Below are 27,519 nucleotides of genomic sequence, written 5' to 3'. Positions count from 1 at the left end.
TAATTAAAAATGTATTGTTTCCTGGCTTGTATCTTTCTTATCCAAACACGGGGCTCTATATGCAAAAAGGGAAGCTTCATAAATATCATCCTTTTAGATATTAAAATTCATTGCCAGATGTGGTGGCACACATCTGTAATCCCAGTGGCTCCGGAGGCTGAGGCAGGAGGATTGTGAGTTCAAAGCCAGCCTCAGCAAAAGCAAGGCGCTAAGCAACTCATTGAGACCCTGTCTCTAAATACAATACAAAATAGGCTGGGAATGTGGCTCAGTGGTTGAGTACCCCCGAGTTCAATCCCCAGTACCAAAAAAAAAAAAAAAACCTCTTAAAAGTCAAAAATCAAAATCTCTAATGTCAATAATGGCTCAGTTATGCAGGGGACTTGCTGAATCACTTCTCTAGGCTTTAATCCAAAGTCTTCATTCTTACATTTCAACATTATTAAGAAAACTGTAGTAGGGGCTGGGATTGTGACTTAGTTTTAAAGGGATTGCCTAGCATGCGTGTGGCACTGTGTTTGATTGTCAATACCACACATAGATAAATGAATAAAATAAAAGTCTGTCAACAACTAAAATTTTTAAAAAGTGGGGGTGGGGGAGCTCAGTGGTAAAGCGCCACTGGGTTCAATTTCTAAAATAAAATAAAACTATAGTAGTGGTTGGCATTAGTTTTTCTCTTCATTCTTTGTAGAAGCAGGATTTTTACCTTTTTCTGATGTATTTGTGGTTCTTTCTATAATTAAGGGAAGACAAAAAGAAAAATCAAAAAGAAGCAGTTGATTAGTGATATTTAGCTTAGCTAGCTTTTCACACCTGTAACATAAGTTATTTATGCTCTTCCTACAGTTTCAACAACCTTGTAAATCACTGATTTTCATTTGTACTAGAACAGAAGCACTAGTTTTTAGTTCTTATAAGTAAGTGACTTTAATATAACATGAATAATAATCTTTCCCCCAGCCCAATAGTGAACTATAAAATTTTTAGATAAGTACCTTTATTTACTTATTTTTAAAATTTATTTAGTTGTAAACAAACACACAGTATCTTTATTTATTTTTATGTGGTGCTGAGGATCAAACCCAGTGCCTCACATATTCAAGGCAAGCGCTTTACCACTGAGCTACAGCCTCAACCCCATATTTACTTATTTTTTGGTACTAAGATATAGCCCAGGGGTACTTTACCATTGAGCTACATTCCCAGCCCTTTTTAACTTTATTTTGAGACAGGGTCTCACTAAGTCACTTAGGATGGTCTCAAACTTGGAATCTTCATGCCTCAGCCTCTCCTGAGTCACTGGGATTACAGGAATGAGCCACCATGCCTGGCTAGATATGTACTTTTAAAAAGATAACATTTTAAAGAGGTTTGGCAGCACTGGAAGTCAAAGGGTCGCCTTGGTGGTGTTACCACAGAGATGATTTGTTTATGATTCTGCATTCTTAGGTATCTAACATAGTAGCATGACCCATGTGTGGGGCATGTTGCCCTTGAGCAGTCTCTCCTAGAAAAGGAATTGAGAGCCCAAGGAGACTCAGGAAGCCATGAGAAGGAGTTATTAAGTGTGCCTGGCTCACAGAGATGGGCACAGATATAGTGAAAATCAGGACACTGAATCAACCTCAGACTTGTTTCTGAGTTACAAGTGGTCAAGTCCTTGGAGTCTTGATTGATGTTTTTTCTGTGTCTCCTGCCAGTAAAGAAGAGGTGACACTGATTAGTCAGAGTGTAAATGGCTCCAATGAAAGATGGTACACAATTCAGGTTGGTGTTATTACCATTCCATTATACGATTATACTCCTAATATTACTGAACATTAACATTCTTTTTATGTTCCCTCACTTATAAGTACTAGAAGGAAGCAGAGTGGCTGGTTTTTGTATTTGGAACCCATCTAGAATATCACCTGGTGCCACCAAGCCATTTTCCTCACCTGAAGGCTTTTGCTTTGATTTCTGGAACTTGCCTAATAAAATTGGCTTGTATAGTCCATAATAGAGGCCTGGGATACAATGGAGGAATAATTAATTGGCATTCCAGCTATAACAGGAGGCTTTCAGAATGGGTCCAGAAAGAGTTCTATAAGTGAAGGCACATCTGAGGAAAAAAGGAAGTGCTGAAATCCCTAAATGTCATCTTCTCCTATTTTATTGACATAGGAAAAATTTTTGGTTCAGAAAGAGATGCAGAAGACTCATAACTTGGATCCTTTAATGTCTCGTGTATGTTGTGGGAGCTCAGTGCAGATGCTTAGTATAGTTCTGTCATCTCTTTTTGCTGACATCTCTTTCCCCATCTTGTGAAAAACTCTCCTAAATATGTGTACTCCTCTTTTCTTGAGTTCCTCAGTGTTCCTAAATTATGGATTCAGCATCCTTCTGGTCATTGTTGTCTCGCAACCCAGGCAACCTAGAAGCATTATGAACTTCTGTTATGTGTTGGGTCTGTGTTTTCAACATAGGGTTGCACATTAGTAAGTTTACATTTTCTCTATTTGGAAAGCTTATTTCATCAAGGTTTCTCTTCTAGGCATGGAGCCTCTTTCGTTTTTCAGATTGTATTTCTTTGGCCCATATTCTTCGCCCATATCCTTTGACAATTCGTAGATCAGAGATCCAGCTTCGTTTCCATGTGCATTCACCTGTTTGGGAGTGCCCTACATTTAAGTGATCTAGATGGTTTCTGCATAAGACAGTTTTAAACATAAATATTAATAATAGGGTTGAGGTTATGGGTCAGTGGTGGAGCGCTTGCCTAGCACATGTGAGGCACTGGGTTCAATACTTAGCACCACATAAAAAATAAGTAAAATACAGATAGCTCCATCCAAAGCTGAAAAATACTTTTTAAATATTATTAATAATATTAGCCAATATATATATAACACTTTTGTTTGCCACATACATGAAGTCATTTAATCCTCACAAAACCCTATTGAGCCAGGTGTGGGTAGCACATGCCTGTAACCCCAGCTTCATGAAGCTTGAGTCAGGAAGATTGTAAGTTTGAGACTAGCCTCAGACCCTGTTTCAAAATAAAATAAAAGTTCTATCCATTTGTGTTTCAGTTTGTCAGGATGAACCGAACTGCTCTGTATAACCATAAAGCTCTTAGTAAAAAAGTAAAAAGAAGGGCTGGAGTTGTGGTTCAGTGGTAGAACGCTTGCCTAGCATGCATGAGGCACTAGGTTCAATCCCTAACACCACATTTTTTAAAAAAAAACTAAATAAAAAAATGAGCAAAGGATTTGAATAGTTACTTCCTTTTTTTTCACGTGTGGTGCTAGGGGTTGAACCCAGGGCCTTATGCATGCAAGGCAAGCGCTCTACCAACTGAGCTATATTCCCAGCCCTTCAATAGTTATTTCTTAAAAAAAAAAAAAAAAAATGTAAAAAGAAAGATGCTGTAAGATAGCTCAGTAATAGAATGCTTGCCTAGCATTTGGAGGGGCCTGGTTTCAATCCCCAGTACAACAGAAACAAACAAAAAACCTCATGTGTTGAGTGTTATTATTGTTCCCATTTTATAGATGAGAAATTGAAGCATGGAAAGATCTAGTAACTTGCCTGCGATCATACAAACGGCAAGAGGCAGTGCCATCTCCAGAGTCTATGTTCTTAATACTGTATAATATCTTTACATTTTTGAATTTTTGTTGCTTTAAAAAAAATTTTTTTTAATGTGGTTTCTGATTTGTTATGGCTTCATCACATTGTTGAGAAGTAGGAATAGATATTTTCCCATTTTACATTCAGAGAAATGTGCAAAGAAGTTAAGTAATTTGTCTCAGGTTTTTTTAAATATATTTTTTTAGTTGTTGATGGACCTTTATTTATTCATTTATATGAGGTGCTGAGAATTGAATCCAGTGCCTCATACATGTGAGGCAAATGCTCTACCACTGAGCCACAACCCCAGCCCTACCTAAGGTTTTCTACTTGCTGACTTTAATCATTAGGTCACATAGTTTTCCCCTCACAGAATTATTTGTGTGTATTTTGGCTAAAAGCTCAGAGGATAATGACTTTTATTTAAAAGCTTTGCTTCTGGGGAATACCTGAGTCACAGGTTTGTGCTTATGTGGTTGCAATTAGGATTTTGATTGGTCTTCCCGAAGTTAAAGCCTCTGAGTTGATTTTCTTGCCAAGCAAGCAGTAAGTGCCTTCTGTCAAGAAAACAGAAACATGTTGCCAGCTATTTTGAACAATGTTAGAAATACATTGCAGTGGGAAGGAGCTGCCTCTGTCTTCTGCCCACTTCTTGAAATATTTTAAGGCCAGCCGATGGGAAACTTTATCAGTCCTCAGTGTAATCACAGAGAGACTGTTCTTCCCCCAAAGCTGAGATTTCAGAGGCCTTCTATCAGTGGATAGGTTATGGGTAGTTTTGGTTGTTCATGTTTAATGATCTTTGTTTTTTATTTGCCAGCTTGTATTGGAGCTTCCAGTCACTTTAAACGAACATGAACCAATCCCTGATTCTCATTCTTAGTTTGCTTTCTTGCTTCTATTCTGCCTACTGTGCTGAGGTCCTCCCTGGATTATTTATGCAGCCAAGATTTTGAAATCAGTTGCTGCTATCTGAGTGTGCTTTATAAAGAAAAGAGATTTTAAAATATGAATTTTTTTCTGGGAGAATTTCAGTTTCCCTCCCATTTGTCTCTATGCATTCTTTCCCACCTTTTGTCTTCTAAAGCCAGTTGAACAAGTTTAAACTACTGATGTGATCAAGTAGTAGAACTAATCATTGGCAATATTTATTTATAGATTTGTGTGTGTGTGTGGTAATGTAGTCACTTTGGTTTTTTTCTTTTTTAATTAAGCCATTCCCACACAAATCTCAGAAAGCAACATGGTAAAGTTAGTGTCTTAGAAAAATTATAGAAATTAAATTAAACAAAATGTTTTAGCAAAATTAGCAGTAATTCCCACTGGATCTTTAGACATTTCTTTTCTATTGAATTTATTTTATTGAGCAGACAAATAAGGTATATAAAGAGCCTAAAACATCAGGCTGGGGTTGTGACTCAGTGGTAGAGTGCTTGCCTAGCATGTGTGAGGCACTGGGTTCAATTCTCAGCACTGCATATAAATAATTAAAGTCCATTGACAACTAAAAATCTATTTTTTAAAAAAAGCCTAAAACATAAGAAGTTCTCAGCTATTTTAGCTAATACTACTATGTTTGTTTTCCTTCCTGCCTTGAACTGTTGACTTCCCAATTCTTCCCTTTTAGTAAGAAATAAAGTCTATAAAATTTGTATTTGGTTATAATGTATGTTAGAGACTCTTTTACTCTTCATTTTTCCACCATGGTGGCACATAAAGTGCATCTCCATTCCACAGCAATTGTTTTGTAAAACAGGTAAAACATAGGGCATTCTGTGGTATCAGGAGTTTTATATGGAACAACCCCATAATCAAGAAAGATGTCCTATGGCCTGGCATGGTGTCACATGCCTGTCCAGCTACTTAGGAGGCTGAGGCAGGAGGCTAGTAAGTTTGGGGCCAGCTTGGCTAACTTAGCCAGACTCTGCCTCAAAAAAAAAAAAAAAAAGAAAAGAAAGATATCATTTGTAGAAGGAGTTTACTACCTGAAAGAGTTTGAAAACCATTACCTTAAATCTTAAGATTGATAACATTGAAATATTTTTCATTTGTTGGCACTTATGAGGAAAAATCAACCATTGTGGTTTAAATCTTTGAACTTGTTAGAAACAAAGAAAAAGAATCCATGGTAGCTCTTTTTTTTTTTTTTTTTTTTAAATACTTAAACTTTTTTTTTTAAAGGTTGCATTCACTCATCTCTTCAGATTATCCTGCTAAGATTTAGGTTATTTTTTTAAATTTTTAAATTTTTTAAAAATCTCTGACCCACAGGAGAATGGCCTGGATACAAGTATTCCTGGACATCTTTCAGTGATTGAAGCTACATTTATATATAGCACATTCCCTCAGAGCCCAGCATGTAAGATTTGGGTATGGAACTTTCTAATCTAAGAATATCTCCAGGGCAGGTAGCAGCAAGATGCACAGTAAAATATTTATATGGATTATCCAGAATTTATTTCTGTTATCTTGCCAGGGTACCATATTGACAGCCTTTGAGAATTGTACATGTGTAATAACTTTTGTTCATTTTCACATAATAAAAGAAATAGGTGGGTTTTTTTTTTTTTTTTGGCACCAAGCACCAAGGATTGAAGTGAGGGGCACTTGGCCACAGAGCCACATCCCAAGCCCTATCTTGTATTTATTTAGAGTCAGGGTCTCACTGAGTTGCTTAGTGCCTCACTTTTGCTGCGGCTTGCTTTGAACTTGCAATCCCCCTGACTCAGCCTCCCGAGTTGATGAAATTAATAGGCATGTACTTCTACGCCAGGCAAAATTGTGATTCTTATAAGCCATTGTGTGTTGTTCTTTTAATTAGAGCCCTCTCCCCTTTTTCCTCCCTACCCTAAAGTCTAATTTTCCAGTAAGGACTTCTGCTAGTCAAGATAGTTGGGGCTAGAGTAAGAGATCTAGCAAGAGTAGATCTGACTTAGTAGTTCACATAATGTTTTGTTTGAAAACAATGTTTAAAACTTATTGTCATAGAATATGACTCATGGCATCCACTGGGCTGAACTTGAACTTGGATTTCTGTACTCTTTAGAGCAGGATGAGATTACATTATTGTTTTGAGTTATCAGCATTTCAGAGGCTCTAGGCTATAATTTGAAAAGAAGCTTGCTATCTTGAAAGAAGTGATTCTCATACACAGCCAAATTCTTTGCTACAAAGTCTGGTGGGGTTTTTTTTAGGAATTATATTACCTAATATTTGGATAATGTGTTGTGCTCTGGGATCTTTCTTCTGTGAATACAATCAATAATAAAAATGAAATACCAAATTCTCAATTTATACAAACCTTAAGGAAACAGGAAGTTGTTAATGTAGTTCCAGAATCTTCTAAAAATTCATTAAATCTTGACATGCTTTCAGAATCCATAGATGAGATAAATGGTTTAATGTACCATAGTACAGTACTCAAAATTTCTTCAGGAGTTGTTAATAATTGGTCTTCATTTTTTAAGCCTAGAGATCCTTTGATTATAAACGGCCTGTGGTAATTTTCTGCCTCTCAAGTTTTTTTTTTTAATATATATTTTATTTTTAGTCAACGCAAAGCTAGAATGTGGGACTAATATGGAGAAAGTAAGCCCATTAAAAGTAAACATACTGGGGCAATTTCTTTTTTCCTACTCACAGCCTTGGAACCAGGCCATTCCAGTTTATCTGTACTCAGTAGCCATGTGATCTTGGCCTGGTGTTTTTGTGTGTGTGGTGTATAGGGCCTATGAGGAAATGGTAGGAAACAAGACTGGTAAAGGTAGGCAGTATTGAGACAGTAAAAGGCCTTGTAAGAGTTTGAACTCTTGAAGTGGATGGGTAGCCAGTAGAGAATTTCAAGCAGGGGAATTGCACCATGGATTGTTCTGTAAAATATTACTCTGGCACCATTTGGAGGGGGTGAGTTAGAATAAAGCAGGAACAAAGTGTTATAATGCCTCCTACAAGATGGCATCAGGATGACAAGAGAAAAGAAGCCTAAGTTAAGGCATGGGATTAAGAGTGAAGAAATGAATTTGAGAGACAAATATTTAGATAAGATTGACCATATATGAAGAGAGGGGGAAGGAAGAGTCTACATTGATTTTTGGCTTAGACAACCAAGGTAAGAGGATGGGCAAGGGGTGAATACAAATTTGCAACTAAAGGCCATGTGACTAGAAGTATCCAATAAGATCTAAAGCTTCAAATAGATACTGAGTTTGAGAGCATATGATTCTAGGAATCATAGAAATATAAGAATAAAGTGAAAAGAGAAATTAGGACAAATGTGGACAGGGAAAGGAAAAACTGGAACTGTTGATTAAAACTTACAATATCCACTGCCTGTTTTCCACTTATGAGGCTAAAGGCAGGAAAGGATTGGAAATGGGTAGCCAAGTAGGGCATGGCTTTTACATTGATTAGGTTACTTTTAAAATTTTTTTTCTTCATAGTTATACATAACAGTAGAGTATATTTTGACATATTTATACAAACATTAAGTATGTCTTATTCTAATTAGGGTCCCAGTCCTGTGGATGTACATTATGTGGAGATGCACTGTGATTAGGCTACTTAATGTATCTTTTCATTACAGAAAGCAGAACCTTACCACCCTAAACAGTTGCTACTACTCTGGAAAATGTCTGTACTGAACATTAGTTCTGTCTTAACATTGTCTCTTGAGCTTAGTTCTGTACAGTTAAAACCACAATCCATCAATATTCAATTTTGGATTGGGGAATGTAACTTAGTAGAAGAGCGCTTGCCTAGCATTTGTGAGATCCTAGGTTCCCAAGATTACTCTTATTGATGTAATTTCTAGCCCATATACTGCCATAGTTTTAACATTTCACTATATGTAGTAATATACATAATAAATGTCCAAAAGAGGTATGTATGTATTTTTGTGTGTGGTACTGGGGATTGAACCCAGTGTTCTCTGCCACTGAGCTGCATCCCTAGCCCTTCTCTTATTTTATTATTTTGAGGTACAGTCTTGCTAAGTTGTTTAGGCTGGCCTCAAATTTGTGTTCCTCCTGCCTCAGCCTGCTGAGTAGCTGGGATTATAGGCATGTGCCACTATACCTAGCAAAAGAGATGTGTAGTAGAAAGGAGAAAATGTAGGCTACAGAGTACTGCCATACACTAAATACATAGGGAAAAAGAACTTCTTCATAATTTATCATTAGAGAATTTCAGAATGCTAGGATATTTTTGTGCTTTTAGTGGACATATTTCCAAACTAGTGAGTATGGAATTGTTAGAAATTTCAGGTTTACAGTTTGGGTAAAAGATTGATTTTTTATAACTTATATAATTTTTATTATATATATATATATATATATATATATATATATATATATATATATTTATTTATTTATAGCTCTGAAGATGGCTGTGGTGGATATCTATCATTCGAGGTTAAAGGAGAGACAGAGACGAAAAAAGTAAGTACAGAAAAACCATCCTGCCTTCTTTCAGCTTCGGATTGTTTGATTGCATATGGTCTATAAGAATGCTTCACTGTGGCTCATCTTGTGACCTTGGGGAAGAAATTTATTCTCCTTGAGCCTCAATTTTTCATTTGTCAGATGGAGATAGTATCTGTCTTATTTTTATATCTTCCTTTGTTGATGTTAGGATAAAACATGAATAATATGGTTACAGGGTTTTAAGCTCTTAGGAAAAAAAAATAATATCAATTCGAAGTGTTTAGTCATTATATTCTTTTTAATGCCCTCATTCTTACTACTGTAATTTTATGAGAAGTCTTTCATTTAAAAGGATTACAAAGAAGTTCCGAACAAGTTTCAGGCACCCTAGTTTTGCTTCCCTTCACAGTATGTCAAAAATATACATTCAGGGGTTGGGATTGTAGCTCAGGTGGTAGAGCCTTTGCCTAGCATGTGTGAGGCACTGGTTTCAATCCTCAGAACCACATAAAAATAAATAAATAAAATAAAAGTATTGTGTTTGTCTACAACTAAAAAAATAGTTAAAACATACACACACACACACACATATTCAGGCCAAACATGGTGACGCATGCCTGTAATCCTTGTGACTAGAGAGACTAAGGCAGGAGGATCATGAGTTCAAAGCTAGCCTTAGCAACTTAGCAAGACCCTAAGCAATTCAGTGAGACCTGTCTCTAAATAAAATATATAAAGTTCTAGGAATGTGGCTCAGTGGTTAAGCACCCTGAGTTCAATCCCCAGTACAAAAAACATATATATAAATATACATATAGATATGTATTTATATAAATATACAATATAAATATATAAATATAAATTACATATTTTTATATATTTACACATTCAGCCAGGCATGGTGATACATACCTGTACCAATGACTTGCCAGGAGGATTGCAAATTCTAGGGCAGCCTTAGCAACTTAGCGATACTCTGTCTCAAAATAAAAAATTAAAAAGGACTGGGGATGTAGTTTAGTGGTAAAGCACTCCTGAGTTCAATCCCTGAACTAAAAATATACACATACATACACATATTTAGATTAGAAATTATGGATCCCTGATGCTTGTTGGATTACAGAGACTTACCAGTTCTGAGAGGGATTTGTAGAGGGTGTGAGTGTGCAGGTATGTGTATATGTGAAGGCATGTATGTTGAGATATTACTAAGTATAAACATAGTGGTATCAGCAATAAAAATGTGAGGGAGTAGTTGGAGGCACTCCTGAGAGACCAGATGTAATCTAAAGTGAAGTTTACTCTCTGCCTGGCTGGAGTCAGCTTCCAAGAAGTACTGAAGAAGCTTACCCAGCTACTTCCATGAGATGTTTCATTGTTAGTCATGAATTCTTCTGGAATAAATAAAGGTTCCAGAAGAATAACCCTGTGTGGTTTACTTAAATTCTCTTTGCTTAAAACACATAATTAGACCTAGAAAGTATTGAAGAACTCAATTGTTGAGAGGTGCTGTTAGATCTTATGTTTTATGATGCCCTTCCATTAAAGATACACAATATATACTTATTTCAAATAGCTTCAAAGTGTTGTTATGAATGCACAGTTGTAAATGTTGAATGTGTGATCATGGTGCCTTTTTATGGTTAGCAGATTTCTCTTGAATGAGTATTCTCAATTAACATTTCCACAAGCTGAATAGATTAATTGTATAATGTGGACACAGATTTCCTTCTGTTCATCTTAAGTGACAGACACATATTTTTCAGTATTTGTGAGTGGTAATTGATTCATTTATCTAGCAAATAGCTTTTTAGAGTCTCCAACGCCGAAGAAGAGGGAAAATGTGTGATGCTGGAGAGCCTAAAATTGTGTTATGATTCATTGATTGCAGAATTTTGTGGGGAGCGACTCTTTTGGATCTCCGTATTCTACATCAGAGTGTTTTAAGATGTCTAACAAAAGCTGCATATGAAAAACATTAAATGTGAAACTTATTCTAAAAGAGATTATTATGGTTTTTTATTCTAGAATTATAAGAGATCATGGATTAATCAACCTTAGAAAATTTCAATGTAAGTATTGGCTATTTTTTCTAATTTCTTCTAATATTACTGAATAGCTTTAACAAAACATTTAACAAATACTTATACCAAATTATAACAGGTCATTTATAGCACTAGTTCTTAATTCAAGTTGCATGTTAGCATCACCTAGGACGATTTTAAAAATTCTGATACAGGACTGGTGGTAGAGCACTTGCCTAGCATGTGCAAGGCCCTGTATTCAATTTCTAGCACCAAAAGAAATATAAAAGTCTTCAAGGCCATTTTGATCTATAGTGATAATAAAGAACTATTAATTTATAGTCAAAACATTAACATGAGAATTTTTTACACTAGTGTAGTAATTACAGCATGGAAAAATGATCATTTTCTAGATTTGTCATGTTTTGAAACAATGTGTTAAACATAAAATAACCTTTATCCTCAGGTTATAAAATTATTTTTATAGAAACATCAATAGAAAGTGATGCTTTCATTTTGCATGGTGGTATATAAAAAAGATATTTAACATTGTGTGATGATGATAGTAAATAAAGGCTTTTTAAATGAATTGCTAACTTAAATTTTACAGTTTTAAATAATGGAGGAACTTAAACTGGCAGAAAAAGCCCCAGTACTTTTTTTTCTACAACGTAGAGTCTGTTCAGGAAATAATAATACTTTCATAATAATAATTGTAGTGTTCAAAATGTTTATAATGGTTATGTGTCATAATACTCTTTTTGTAAAAGTCTTATTTGGTAGAATCTTCAATAGGAGTCTCTTGGACACTGTGGCACTGAAAGGGTCAAGTTAGCCAGTCAGACAGGTTGAGTGCATTTTCAATCTAAATAATTTATATATAATTTTTTAAAAATATGGTTGTGGTCATAAGAATGTTACATCTTATGCCTTTATTTTGGTACTTTATACATTTTTCAAGTTATTATGGTGTTTTATTTACTTTACATAGTCAGAATATGTTGTATATAAAGTAATACAGTTGTGTGTTTAATCACTTATTTCTAAATGTTTAGCTTGTTTTCACATTTTTTGAATCATTACATAAATAATGCTATGATGAACTTATTTGTTCTCTGTCTAGGTTTTTCTTTTTTATTTTTTGAACCAGGGATTGAATTCCAGGGTTGCTGTACCTCTGAGCTGCAACCCCCAGCCCTTTTTAAATTTTCAGACACTCTTGTCAAGTTGCAGAGGCTGGCCTCTCACTTAACAATCTTTCTGCCTCATCCTCCTGACGCACTGGGATTATAGGCTTGTGCCACTGTGTCTGGCTCTATTTATGAATGTTTAATGGTTTTTTAGTTTTGCTTTTTTTTTTTTTTTTTGCACCGCTAGGGATCTAACCCAGGACCTCATGCATGCTAGGCATACACTGCACACTGAGCTATAGTATCCCCAGCCCTATTATTAATTCTTTTTTTTTTTTTTTTAAAGAGAGAGTGAGAGAGGAGAGAGAGAGAGAGAGAATTTTTTTAATATTTATTTTTTTAGTCATTGGCGGACACAACATCTTTGTTTGTATGTGGTGCTGAGGATCGAACCCGGGCTGTACGCATGCCAGGCGAGCGAGCTACCGCTTGAGCCACATCCCCAGCCCCCAGCCCTATTATTAAAGGTAGATTCCTTAAAGTAGAATTAATAGGTCACAAAATAGAATCATTAAAAATTCTTCGTCTGGGGTTGTAGCTCGGTGGTAGAGCACTTACCTCACACATGTGAGGCATTGGGTTTGATCTTCAGTGCCACATAAAAATAAGTAAATAAAATGAAGGTATTATGTCCATTTACAACTAAAAATTAAAAAGAAAAAAAAATCTTGGTGCATGTTGCCAGATTGCTTTCAAAAGAGGTTATATCAATTTATATTCCTTCTTGTAGTATTAGATTGCTTATTTAATTCCATCCTCATCAAGACCTGTAGATTTGTAGTCCAGTGTGGTGGCACAAGCCTGTAATCCCAGTAGCTTGGAAGGCTGAGGCAGGAAATCTCAAATTTGAAGCCAGCCCAGCAATTTAGCAAGACTCTAAACAACTTAGTGAGACCCCATCTTTTTTTTTTTTTTGGCAGGGTGGGAGTACTGGGGATTGAACTCAGGCACTAGGCCACTGCGCCACATCCCTGGCCCCATTTTGTATTTATTTAGAGACAGGGTCTCACTGAGTTACTTAGTGCCTCACTTTTGCTGAGGCTGGCTTTGAACATATGATTCTCTTGCCTCAGTCTCCCTCGTGGCTGGAATTCCAGGCATGCACCACTGCACCTGGTGTAAGACCCCATTTAAAAGTGAAAAATAAAAAAGTCTGGGGATGTAACTTCATGCTAAATGTGTCTTTGGCTCAATCTCCAGCCCCCCCTGTATCCCCTTCCAAAATAAGAACTATGGATTTGCAAAAATAATTCAGGATTAGATTTCCCATGCTTTTTCTATAGACAATAATTATCTGTGTTCTGGTAGACACAATAATGAGTTCCTCTATCTGAATTACTGGGTTTTTCATGTAGATCAGTTAAGTTTTGACTTTCACTCATGAAATTTCCTGTTACATAAATCCAATTTTAACTGGTGGACAGGTCAGTTTGGATTTATTGTTCTGTTACTATAGTTTTTCCAGGAAGAAGACCAAGGGGAAGCTGATTCTGAGCATTTAGAAGTAGCATGTGTTTTGTGGTTTCAGAGGTAGCCAGTTGCTGTTATATTGAATATACAGGTGACCTTAGTATGATGGGTTAGGTTCTTTCCCTTCAGATCTTAAAGATTTACTCCAGCTGGACAAAGTGGTGCACAACTGTAATCCTAGCTACTTGGAAAACAGACAGGAGGAACACAGAAAAAAAGACCTATTCCAAAATAAAATAAAAAGCGCTGGGGATATAACTCAGTGGTAGCGCACTTGCCTAGCATGCGTAAAGCCTGGTTTCAATCCCAGTACTGGAGGAAAAAAATCTACCACTGTCTCTGCTCCCCTTTATTATTATGAAATAAATTTGGAACTGTCAGAGCAAGAGAAAGGAGGGTAAAAAAGCCTAATGGCCTCCTCCCACCCCCAGAAAAAAATGATAGCTTGGTAGTTTTTCTCCCTACTTTTTATTATGGGCATTTTCAAATATACACAGAAGTAAAGGTAAAACAAAAAAAGTTATTTTTCCAATTTCATTTCAGATTCTTTGTTGTTATCCTTGTTATGAGTTGGGATTTCTGTTTTGTTTTTGTTTGGTAGTAAGAAAGAAATAATCAGTCTGTATTTATTCAGTCAGCTCCTAGTCCAGGCATGGTGGTGCACACCTACCTAGCTGCTTGGGAAGCTAAGGATGGAGGATTGAAAGTTTGAGGACAGCCTGGGCAATGTAGTGAGACCTTGTCCCAAAATAAAAATTAATAAGATGGAAGGCTGGAACTGGAGCTCCATGGTAGAGTGCTTGCATAGCAAGCATGAAGCCCTGGGTTCAGTTCCTAGTACCACCAAAAAGAAAAAAAAAAAATTAAAACAAACTCCTGGAATTAGTAGATAAGAATGTCTCTTCTAAGTGAAGTAGATAAGAATGTGTCTTCTAAGTGAAGAAATTCATCTAAAATAAAGGCAATTTAAATAACTGTCATATGTGAAAAATTATCTTTACTTCAAGAATAGACTGAACTAGGCTGGGGATACAGCTGTGCTGGTAGCGATTGCCTTGCACACACAAGGCCCTGGATCAATTCTCAGCACCAAAAATTTTTAAAAAGAGAGAGAGAGAGAGCGAGCGCTGACCTAGTTACTACTGAATATGGTTAAAATCACTGAAAAGCAATCAGAGCTCCTGGCCACATCAACTTACCAGTTGTTGATTGGTTTTACTACTCATCTTCTTTGTAAATATTACTCTTTTGATTAGAGATTTGATCAAAAGAGATCCCCAGAGTTGCTGCTCCTGGCTCTGTTGGATATGTGACCATTTATGTGCATGATAATTGTCAAAATATAACTTCATTGGTTAATTAAGTTGAACTAGTTAATTTGGTCTGGAGAAAGGCAAAGTAACCCCTATGGGCAATGAAGAAATATACACCTCACCTGAATATTTGTAGACAGGGAGATTTCACAAGGTTCATGTGAGCAAGCACATACTTTTCTAGGCTAATCTAGATAGATTCTGTGTCTGCAATTTCCTAGTTATCCTGTGGGTAGTAATTCCAGAAATTTTGGCCAACATGTTTCTGAGAATGCAAGATCTACCATTAATCTTTTCCCATTACTATAGCATTGCCTGTGCAGATAAAAGACAGTGAGGTGGGAGAAGTCACTAGTGCTTAGTGATGGAGATGATCTCCAGTGATAATCCTTATGGAGATGCTATGAAGCAGTCACTATGATTAGTATTTTGCATTCTGAGCTTTCCTGTTTGCTTCCTGTCATGGGTAAATTAGTCATATGAGGTCAGGAATAATGTTCTTCCATTTCACTTCTGTGAGGGAGAGAAAAATGTGGCCAACTTGGGAATCCTTACATTCTCCAATGACACGGTTATGTTTTACTTTCTCTGTAGTAATGGAACGGCGTTATCCCAAGGAGGTTCAAGACCTTTATGAAACAATGAGGCGATTTGCAAGGATTGTGGGTCCAGTGGAACATGATAAGTTCATTGAAAGCCATGCATGTAGGTGGTTTTTGAGCCTTAATGAACAAGTGTGTGTGTGTGTGTGTGTGTGTGTGTTTTATGTGAAGTAAATAACATGGATATGTCTGTTTCTACTCCCCTTTATTATTATTGAAATAAATTTGGAACTGTGAGAGCAAGAAAAGGGATGTTAAGGGGCTGGGATTGTGGCTCAGTGGTAGAGCGCTCATCTAGCACAGGCGGGACCCGAGTTCAGTCCTCAGCACAACATAAAAATAAATAAATAAATAAAGGTATTGTGTCCAACTACAACTAAGAAAATAAATCAACATTAAAAAAAAAAAAAGTAGGGCTGGGGATGTGGCTCAAGTGGTAGCACGCTCACCTGGCATGCGTGCGGCCCGGGTTCGATCCTCAGCACCACATACAAACAAAGATGTTGTGCCCGCCGAAAACTAAAAAATAAAGATTAAAAAATTCTCTCTCTCTCTCTCTGTCTCTCACTCTCTCTTTAAAAAAAAAAAAAAAAGTAGTTTTAAAAATGGGAGGCTGAAGCCAGGTGTGGTGGCGCACACCTGTACTCCTAGTAGCTTGGGAGGCTGAGGCAGGAGGATCCCAAGTTCAAAGCCAGTCTCAGCAACTTAGGGAGACCCTGTCTCTAAATGAAAATTTTTAAAAAGGGCTGGGGTTGTTGCTCATTGGTTAATAGCCAGCCCCTGGGTTCAATCCCCAGTACCAAAAATGGGAACAGAGTTGGATGACTCATAGAAATTGTACTTCCATCATTCTCTTGCCTTTCTTTGGTATTCTGGAGGGAGGTCATCCATTTTATATTTTGATTTTTTACTAAAAAATATTTGAAGTGAGGTCAGTAAGGCCTAACCTAAGACAGAATGGACTGGCTGACTTTTCTACACTTTTTATTATGAAATCTATTTGGCCCTTTAGTTTTGTTCTGGGTGGTTCTTTGCCAGGGCTCTTACCCTGTTTCATGCAAATATTTCTTAGGAAGCATCACAGGCATTTATCTGAGCCAGGTTGATTGTCCTCAGCAAACACCTTGTTTGGTTGGCATTCTGAGTGACTGATCTTTTACTTCCTGTCCCAGTTTGTGTCATCCCTGGTTTATGTGTCACTCCAAAAAACTACACCCCATGGATTGTCCAGGCTTTTCCTTCATCCTCTGTTTCAAAAGCACCCAAGTTTGAATGCCCTTTCACATAATAACATGAGCAGGGCAACCTGATCTGTGTTCTCAGAGGAGGCAGAAATCTTTGGTTTATGGAAAACACAATGCTCTTTTGTCCCTATAGGAGAAAAGCTGTAAAGAAACTAACTGGGACTTGAGTAGAGAACTTTTGTTATTCTTTTGCATTAGGGCAACATCAAGTAATACCAGAGATGGGTTTCACAAACTTGGTTGTATGAGTAAAAATTTTGAGAGAGAACAGATAGACCAGGAAAGCTTGGTTATTTAACAAATTATATTCATTACTTTGGGAGACACATGAATTCAGCCAATTTAAGTTTTCTAGGAGAAAATTAAAAAAAAAAAAAAATTCCAGCTACTGCATTTGGAGATGGCAGCTTGAGACATTTAGAGTAGGCTTTTCTCAGCTTTTGGGTAAATTTCTAATAAAAGATTATCAATAAAAAGGATTCCCTAGATGAAATTGCCCAGCCTTTTATGTAAGACAAGAATTACTGAAAATGCTTAACAGCAGAAGTACTCATTGATGTTGATTTTGTTTTTCAAATTTTTTTTTCCTTTATTCTTTGGGGAAAACAGTGGAATTTGAACTTCGAAGGGAAATCAAGCGGCTCCAGGAATATAGGACAGCAGGCATTACCAATTTTTGTAGTAAGTATATAAAAGGGGCATCTTTATATGCAGGGATTCTCAAAGGGGTTGTGATTTTTTTTAAATTAAGCTTTTCTTTTTCAGAATGAATTTTCAATCTTTCTAGAAAAGTTTCATCTGTTAAATCCCTATAAATATCATTATATAGATTATCTGAGGTAGCATAAAAGTCATAACACATAGAAAAGAGAGTGGTGCTTTAGATGTAGGATGCATCATGTCATTTAGTGTCTCATGACAAACTTACGGGGTACTGTTACTTCTGTTTAATGAAGAAACTAAAGTTTCAAGATCAAGTTAACAGTAAAGCCAGGTCGTATGGGAAGGCAGTGTATTACTGCAGTTAAAACCATACAGCTTACGCCTGGGGATATAACTCAGATAATTTGGTGATAGAGTGCTTGCCTAGCCTGTGTGATGCTCTGGGTTTGATCCCCAGCACAGAAAAAAAAAAAAAAAAAAAAAAAAAAACAGGTTAGGTTTAGATTCTGACTCCACTGTTTACTGATTCTGTAATTCTGTTCAAGTTTTCATTTTCTGAGTCTCTTAGAATGAAGACTAAATTAGAGATTGTGTGCCTGGGCAAAGTGGCACATGTCTGTGATCCCAGTGGCTTGGGAGGCTGAGGCAGGAGGATCACAAGTTCAAAGCCAGCCTCAGCAATTTAGCTAGGCCCTGTCTCAAAAAATTAAAAAAGGGCTGGGGATGTGGCTTGGTGGTTAAGTGCCCCTGGGTTTAATCCCTTTACGAGAGAGAGAGAGAGAGAGAGAGAGAGAGAGAGAGAGAGAGAGAGAGAGAGAGAGATTGGAAAAACATAGCACCTGGCACGCAGCAAATCCTTAATAAAGGCTATTTTCTTTTTTTTGAAAAAAAATTTTATTTTAGATGGACACAATACCTTTATTTTGTTTAGGTTTTTTTTTGTTGTTGTTTTTTATGTGGTGCTGGGGATTGAACCCGGTGCCTCACGCTTGGCAAACACTCTACCACTGAGCCACAACTCCAGCGCATATACAGGCTGTTTTCTGTTGTTTTACTGTTGCTGTTGGAGTGATCTATAGCATTCCTTTCTTCTGCATATTTGAAGTTTCTGTGGTAGTTAAAAGATATCATCCACTACACACAAGAAGTAGCTATGGCCCAGTACAGTGGTGCATGCCTGTAATACCAGCAACTCAGAAGACTGAGACAAGAAGATCATAAATTCAAGGCCAGTCTCAGCAGCTTAGCAACACCCTGTCTCAAAAAATAAAAAGTAGCTGGCTGAGGCTGTAGCTCAGTGGCAGAGCACTCACCTAGCATGTGCGAGGCCCTGGGTTTGATCCTCAGCTCACATAAAAATAAATAAAATAAAGGTATTGTGTACAACTACAACTAAAAAATAAATATTTAAATAAATAAAAATAAAAAGTAGCTGTATGGATATAAGTTCAAGTGTAATAGTCTTTATTTTTAACAACAGAAACCATTTTGGAAATGTAAAATTAGCCAGGCATGGTGGTACATGCTACTTCGGAGGCTGAGGCAGAAAGATTGCAAGTTCGAGGCCAGACTCAGCAACTTTAGTGAGGCCCTATTGTCAAAATAACAAATAAAAAGGATTAGGCGGGGTGGGGGTTGTGGCTCACTGGCAAAGAGCCTGCCTCACACGTGAGAGGCACTGGGTTCAATCCTCAGCACCACATAAAATTAAACAAAATAAAGATATTGTGTCCATGTATAACTCAAAAATATTTTTTTGAAAAGGACTGGGGGTGGTAGTGCTGAGGGTGTGGCTCAGTGGTAGAGCCCAACACATGTGAGGCCCTGAGTTGATCCTCAGCACCATATAAAAATAAATAAAAGTATTATGTTCATAATAAAGGACTGGGGATAAAATGACCGTGTGTTTAATCCCCAGTTCAATAATAATAATAATAATAATAATAGTGAATGCAGTTTTGCAGAAAAAAAAGAAAGACAGACTGTTTGCTGATTGGTTAAGAGGCCCTTGCGTTCTGCTGCATTGTTGTTGTGGTCATGGTGTTTTCTACACCTCCAGGTGCCAGAACGTATGATCACTTAAAGAAGACGAGAGAAGAAGAACGCCTTAAACGCACCATGCTCTCTGAAGTTCTCCAGTACATCCAGGACAGTAGTGCCTGCCAACAGTGGCTCCGTCGGCAAGCTGACATGTGAGCAATTCAGGACCTGGATGGGGAAGCACTCCTTCTGGGACACTTTAGCTTCACATGTGTTTCAGATTCTGTGGGCACCTGAGATGGCTAAGTAATAAAATCTGGGTAGCTAGAAGAATTCAGAAAGATACTAGGGAATGATATTAGCCAAATTATATTGTTATATTGTGTGTATGTACAAATATGTATGACAGGTCCCATAATTTAAAAAAAAAAAAATTCAGCTGGGTCCAGTGGTGTACCCCTGTAATCCCAATGATTTGAGAGGCTGAGGCAGGAGAATCACAAGTTTGAGGCCCTAAGCAACTTAGTGAGACCCTATCTCAAGATAAAAAACAAAAAGGCTTCTTTGTTTTACCAGTGTTCACAGTCTGTTTACTGTTGTGGATATTCTGTTTATTTGCTGGAGATATGGCTCAATGGTAAAGTGCCTCTGGATTCAATCCCCATTACCCTCCTGCTCCCCAGTTGTTTTCAAAAAGATTTTAGAAGTTCATCTCAGAAATAGTACAGCACTGACAATTAAGAAACAACTGGGCCTCCTGCAATCCTACTTTCCTATTGTAATCTTATTTTTAAAAATTAGTATGTTCTGCCTAGCTTTCCACCTTTTTTTTTTTCCTTGTATGATTTGCATTTTCCTTATATGATTCTCTTCCCCATGAATGCTGTTGGGATGTTCTATGCTAAGAGCTCTTATTTCATACAAACTAACAAACTTTCCTTAGCCAATCCAAGGAATTTTTTTCCCCTCAGAAGAGATTTTCTTTCCTGGTCAGTATAGTAAGGTATCCTATAAAACATTATGTAGTTTATCTTATTATATCTCTTCAAAGTGACTTTCCTGATAAAGTCCCATAGGGACTTTTGGAAATTGCCTTCTTTGATGTGATCTAAGCTTAAATTCCTTTTCTTTGTTTTAGTGATTCTGGGCTGACTCCTTCCATTCCGATGGCTTCGAATTCAGGTAATTATTTCCCAGGCAAGTCTTTTTTGTATGTTTGGTGCTGGGGATGAAACTCAGGGCTCTGTGGGTGATAAGCAAGCTCTCTACCACTTAGCAGCCTCCAGCCCCAGGTAAGTCTTGATTGTAAAGTTTGTATTTGAGAGGTGATCCAGCAGTCTTCCTCTTCTCAGTGGATTAATAGTAATCAAATGTTAGGCTAATTTATAACCAGAGTACAAAGACAGGTGAAGAAAGGATTCTAGAAAGGTAGCTTCTTTGTTTTACTAGTTTTCACACTCTGTTTACTGCTGTTATATCTACCACAGATTCTGAGATGCATCTCATACAAGATAAGTTAAAAATCTTTCTGATATGGGGAAAGAAACATGTTACTTGCCAGAAACTTCAGGCTTTTTATAAGTGGTAGACTTTATGTATTTCTATTTCTAAACTTTAACTCTTTGGGTATGTCCTATTTTTGAGATTAGTTTTACAAAGCAAGATTAAGCCATATGCTGTCTGATGCTCTTGGTGATTGGAAATCAATGACTAGGGATTTGGGAAGGTATTACTTGTGCTGCTCTGAACCAAGATTGTGGTGTTTCTTTGCCTGTTTTCCTAGTTATCATCTCCCTCTACTCCATATGAATAGATAGCCATTTCTCCTAATAAGAATATACAGACCATTCCACTGAGTAGGAATAGAGTAGTCAAAAAGCAATTCATGGGGCTGGGGATGTGGCTCAAGCTGTAGGGCGCTCGCCTCGCATGCGTGCGGCCCAGGTTCGATCCTCAGCACCACATACAAACAAAGATGTTGTGTCCACCAAGAACTAAAAAATAAAAATGTTAAAAAAAAAAAAAAAAGCAATTCATGGGTGTGGGGATATAGCTCAGGTTGGTAGAGTGCTTGCCTCGAATGCACAAGGCCCCCAGCACCAAAAATAATAATAATAATAATTTGCTCTTTTACCATTCTTTGAAGGCTCTGAACAATGGACTTTATTAAATTATTTATGATATTCAGAATCTAGATAGGGCTCAGATAAGGCTCTTTGATGAATAATATTTCCCTCCCTTTGTTTTAAGTAAATTATTTCTGAATACTTAAAAGAGGAAAAGAAGCCATTTAGGGAGTTGTCAAGACAATGAAATCCATCTTTTATTTTCTAATTTTCTTACTTCCAGTGCTTTCATGCAATCTAAATACAGAATACTTAATACTGGCTAATTAAAATGAATGAACTGGCTAACATGATTACACAGCTTTGGTATTTGTGGGGTTTTTTGACCACATACACACACTTATTCACTCTTTTTTTTTTTTTGTTTGTTTTTAGGCTAGCGTTAGTTTTCCTCACCCCTTATATTTAGGTTGAGGAGACCCTGCTTTCTTACTGCTGGGAGTTGCTCTTTAGGTAGTGAAAGGTTGAAAGCCTGGCATCACTGCTTGTAGCCAGCCTCTGGTGACTTGTGAGATGCCATATGATTTTTATCTTCTTTTTTGAGCATTTAGGGTAAGCCCTTATCGCCTTTGTTGATATTATAGAGGAGCCTCTTTTCCAATAGAGCAGTTTCAAATAGTCCCTTCTCTTTCTGTAAAAGATGTTCCCCATAAAACTTGTTAATATAGTATTCTACATTTTCTTTTGCCTAACTCACTCCATTCACCCCTAGAACATTAATCTCAAATATACATTCAAAATACACCCACCCCCCACCCCCGCCTTTCCCGCCGCTGCCACCCCAAACTTGCACCTCAAACTTCCCATCCTGGCCTGGCCAGTGATCTCCTGTTTGGATTTCTTTCTCAGGTATGTGAGTTGACCTTAGTTCCTGCTTTGCCATATAATGGCTTATTGTTCCTGTGTGTGTATCTTTTAGGTAAACAGGGCTCCTTTGAAAGGAACAGATATTCTCTCACATATTAATAAGAAGGGCCTTTTGCTGGCCTAACAGTTTGCCTTTGATCTGAAGGCACATGGTATTTGGTTAATTACAATATTTACCTTGTCTTGCTGGCAGAGTTGGGAGGATTAGGAATGTCTCTCCTGCAGAGTTGTTATTTCCATTCATCAGTTGTCAAGTTAGGCAGTGGATGTCCTTTCTTTACTGAATGACATCTGGGCTTCGGATTTTAGTCTCCTATGTGGTAGGAAGAAATGGATGATAACTGCTGTGATGAGCAGTCATATTACATGCTAAGATATATGAGATTGTGTACTTTGGCAGAGCAAAGGACACGTGAATTATCATTTTTACTTTATTTTTTTTTAAGAGAGGAGAGAGAGAATTTTTTAATATTTATTTTTTAGTTTTTCGGTGGACACAACATCTTTATTTTTATTTTTATGTGGTGCTGAGGATCAAACCCAGCACCCTGCACATGCCAGGTGAGCACGTTACCACTTGAGCCACATCTCCAGTCCCTCATTTTTATTTTCAAGTGAATATTGGGATGTGCATGTTTCTAGCTAAACAGGCCTGAGGGGCAGGTTGAGTGTTTCTGCAGATTGATGTATTGATCCTACACCTAACTGGTCTGTGCTTCGAACTTTGTTATACTTTATACCGGAGCAGTTGTTGCTCCTATGAAATACATGTTTGTTTGTTTTTTCCTGCCTGTGTCTTGTAGGTAGACGGAGTGCACCACCCTTGAATCTCACTGGCCTCCCTGGCACAGAAAAGCTGAATGAAAAAGAAAAGGAGGTAACAAAAAGAAGGGGACTTGGGGGAAGAGAATACGGGCTGATTATTCATTTACTTGTTATGAGAAGCCTATTAAAAGCTGGGCATGGTGATACCCTTGTCTGTAATCTCAATTACTTAGGAGCCTGGGGAACTATCTCAAATATAAAAGACTAGGGGCTGGAGTTGTGGCTCAGCAGTAGAGTGTTCGCCTAGCACGCGTGAGATGCTGGGTTCGATCCTCAGCACCACATAACAAAAAATAAAATAAAGGCATTGTGTCCAACTACAACTAAAAAAAATATCGAAAAAAAAATATATATAAATAAAGGACTGGGGATGTAGTTAAACCCCAGTACCACATATACCAAAAAAAAAAAAAAAAAAAAAAATTACAGTATCAAGCCTATTATGCTCTGCTCATCTAACATGTACACAGGTCTAGTGTGTCCCAGTAGTCTAGGAGCTATCCTTGGTAGGTTTCAGAAAGCTCTTTTCTTGCCAGGCATGGTGGTGCATACCCATAATCCCAAAGACTTGGGAGGCTGAGGCAGGAGGATTGCAAGTTCAAGACCAGTCTCAGCTGGGCATGGTAGTGCACACCTGTAATCCCAGCAGCTTGGAAGCCTGAGGCAGGAGGATCACAAGTTCAAAACCAGCCTCAGCAACTTAGCCAGGCTTTAAGCAACTCAGTGAGACCCTGTTTGTAAATAAAATATAAAAAAGAGAAGGGATGTGGCTCAGTAGTTGAGTGCCCCTGGGTTCAATCCCCAGTATCCAAAAAAAAAAAAAAAAGCAGTCTTAGCAAATTAGTGAGGTCCCAAGCAGCTTAGCAAGATGCTGTATCAAAATAAAAAATAAAATGGACTGGAGATGTGGTAGTAAAACATCCCTGGGTTCGTTCAGTCCTTAGTGCCAAATACAAACAACAACAAAAAAACTTTCTTTGCCCTGCTACCATTCCACTTTTGGGGGAAGTTCATGTGATAATGTCAATTAAATAATAACGATTCTTATTTACTGAGCATTTACTTTGTGTCAGACAGTAGGTACTTTATGTAAATGAAGTTTTTTTTTATAAACTTAAAATAACTTACATGAAAATAGGTATTTCCTATGAGATTGATCACTTTGAGAAGTTCTGTACTTATTCCAACGATGTAACCTTCACTTAAAACATTTTTGGACTGTCTCTATACCACTTTTTATAGTCACAAATTAACTTTTATTCATATGTTTTGTGGTGCTGATAATTGAACCCAGAACTTTGCACATGCTATGTAAGGGTTCTGCCACTATCTATGTCCCTAGCCCTAGTCACACATTAATTTTTATATATATAGTGGGACTGGGAATGTAACTCAGTTATAGAGTGCTTGCCTAGCATACCTGAGGTCCTGGGTTCTATCCCCAGCATCTCTCTCTCTCTCCTCTCTCTCTCTCTCTCTCTCTCTCTCTCACACACACACACACACACACACACACACTGCCCTTGTCAGATTTTCAACAGGATATGTCTGAGACATGAAGTCCATATTTCAACAGAGAAGCATCCTTTCTGCTCCTCACGTACCCCTTTTACAGTTCCCCAGATCAGTCCCCCGCCTGCCATTCTGTGGCATTAGCTCATGTCACAAGGAACCATTGTAGTGCAGTTCTGTTTTATCCATCAGGAATGGTAAAGATTATTTTTGAGGTAGAAGGAGGTACATATTTTATCTACATATTGCTTAAGAAAGTCACAGGCCAGTCTGATTCAAATTTTGAATGGCCTGGAAATATTTTTATCCTTAGCCACATAATGGTGACCTCAGACTACTCATTGCTAGATAATGGCAGGTGAACTGGAATTGAGCAACCTTTCTAGGTTTTTAGCAGTTAAAGTGGCCTCTTCTCCAGAGTAGGAAATGTAATCACAAAAACAGGGACTACTCCTTAATGACAGTAGTAACAATAATGTGATTCACACTTGGGAATCTCAGCACCTATACTCTGTCCCCACTGTGCCCTGTGGCTCTTCCTGGACAGAGTGTTGGGATGGTGTTGGGCCTCCACCCAGGCATTTAATGCTCCACTCCTGAATGAGCCAGGCTCCTCAGGAACACATACATGTATTTCCTAACAGAACCAGGCCCCTGAGCCAGTCTGCATGTGCTATAGGCTCTCCTAGCATCACACCCTGATTTTTTTCTTCCTGGGTGTCTATCCTTAGGTAGTGTTGGTCTCCAGATAGGAACAGACTAAGTGGAATGTGGTCCAGCCACTCAACAGCTCCTATAAATAGTTTGAAGTTGATGTCACTTTTTTGTTTTTTGCTGTACCTGCTGGATTAAATTATGAGAAAGACAGATGTTAATGTTTATTAAATTTGCTGTGTCTTGCAGCTCTGTCAGATGGTGAGGTTGGTTCCTGGAGCCTATTTAGAATACAAATCTGCTCTTTTGAACGAATGTAACAAGCAAGGAGGCTTGAGACTGGCACAGGCAAGAGCACTCATCAAGATAGACGTGAACAAAACCCGGAAAATCTATGATTTCCTCATCCGAGAAGGATACATCACTAAAGCCTGAGGCTCCAAGGGCTTGGGATCACAAGTCAGAAGTTTGGAATGTGGTGGGTCAAAGGACAGTATAAGCATTCTGAAGAGTTTGATTTTCATCCAAATTATCATTGTAAAAAGAGGGGAAGGACAAAGGAAACCTTCAGTTGTATTAATGTCTGCTTTCTTCTTTACCCTGCTTTAAAGCACTCCTATGTTGGTATTGTGCTGCAGAGTTGTGTGTTAGATAAGCTATTATTAAATGTGAGTGGGCATTTATTCCTAACACCTCTTGTAACTAAAACAAGAACCATAGTACCTCTCATCACAGTGTTGGTAGAAATAGAACCAAACCAAACCACAGTGTTTATTCCCAGGAGTTCAGCTCAGATCCTCGTACTTGAGAGCTATTTGCTGATTATCTGTTTTGCCTTCAGACATTGCAGAGATATTTAGAATAAAAGAGAAAGGTTTGAGAGCATGAGAAAGGCTCTCTTCTAAGGATTTTTTAAGCTGAAACTTATGTTTATAAGCAAAGAGGAGGAATATCTCCCCGTGATGTTCTTGTCCCAAACTGCATCTCTGATGTCTGACTTTGTACTTTGCAGTGTATCTGTAGTAGACTTTTGAGGAGGTGGCACCGGATATAAAATGTCTCTGTTATTTTTAGAATTAATGGATTAAAGTGTTTTTGCTATTTAATTTGTGGGTGTGTCGAATATTCTGGTAACTAAAGCACACTTAGGGTGTTGGATGCCCGCCCCGTCACGCTGCACCATCTCTCCTAACATGTGTGTCCTGGACTCACCCTGTTCTTACCCAGGGTTTCCCAGGATACCAGGTCCCTGAGGATGGAGATGATGCAACTAACCTCAGCTTTGCTTGGACTGAGACCTGAACCCTAATCTCTTATGGTGAAAGGCTAACCTGCAATAGAAGCTGCTTTTAAAACAGAAGTAAAACAGCTTCATATACAAGACTCACTAGATATGGGGTGAGTAGCACCACCACAATTGAAACTTGGACGTCAAACCTTTCTGCAAAATTAGAAGCCAAATTCATGGATATCTTATTTCTGCTAGAAACAAAATGTATATAGAAATTTGTGCAGAATCTGCACAGATCACTTCCAATAGCCAATGATTCTTCAGTTCCTTTAACATTCAAACATGTGAGTAGTATGTGGTTGTTGGGAGCATCAGTGCAAAGTTTTGAATGATGTAAATATGCTTGCAGTTTGCTAGTAGACATCATATAGGGGATGAAAAGTGAAAAGGATACTTTTTAGATAATTTAAATAGAAGAATTCCATTCATTGAAAAGGATGGTTTGTGGAAATGGTTTTCTTTTTTTGCATAGTTTTATCTCTAGAAAACATATTCCACCACCACCATCACCCTGGTTAGTTATGAAGGAATTGCCTCTTATTTAAGAAACATATTTCATGTTTTGAAAATTTGGGACACAGTAGCCATCAGTGCAGAATCCTTCATCTTGATTAAGGGAGGCTTCTTGGGAGAGGTGGGTTTTGAGGCAATGGTAAGATCAAGAGGCAAGAGAAAAATGGCAGATGGAAGTGGGAGGCTGTTCTAGACATAGGAGGTGGGGGA

At 37.6% G+C, this 27,519-nt stretch overlaps 1 protein-coding gene across 3 annotated transcripts in view; it reads left to right on the top strand.

The window, feature by feature from the left end:
* TADA2A (transcriptional adaptor 2A) overlaps positions 1-26,611 on the top strand; it is a 53,543-nt gene extending 26,932 nt beyond the window's left edge. For all 3 annotated transcript variants that reach the window (XM_081270873.1, XM_081270874.1, XM_081270875.1), the window contains exons 9-16: positions 8,987-9,050; positions 11,064-11,107; positions 15,627-15,737; positions 17,488-17,559; positions 19,601-19,733; positions 20,660-20,703; positions 23,318-23,391; positions 25,755-26,611. In XM_081270873.1, coding sequence (XP_081126999.1) covers positions 8,987-9,050; positions 11,064-11,107; positions 15,627-15,737; positions 17,488-17,559; positions 19,601-19,733; positions 20,660-20,703; positions 23,318-23,391; positions 25,755-25,940 — 728 coding nt within the window. In that variant the 3' untranslated portion in view covers positions 25,941-26,611. The remainder of the gene's footprint in view (positions 1-8,986; positions 9,051-11,063; positions 11,108-15,626; positions 15,738-17,487; positions 17,560-19,600; positions 19,734-20,659; positions 20,704-23,317; positions 23,392-25,754) is intronic.
* The last annotated feature ends 908 nt before the right edge of the window (positions 26,612-27,519 follow it).

Source organism: Spermophilus citellus, assembly GCF_964194105.1.
Source record: "Spermophilus citellus genome assembly, chromosome: 17".
NCBI classification, from domain to species: domain Eukaryota; kingdom Metazoa; phylum Chordata; class Mammalia; order Rodentia; family Sciuridae; genus Spermophilus; species Spermophilus citellus.
The sequence above is the reverse complement of the archived record's forward strand: the minus strand, read 5'-3'. Positions and strand labels throughout refer to the sequence as shown.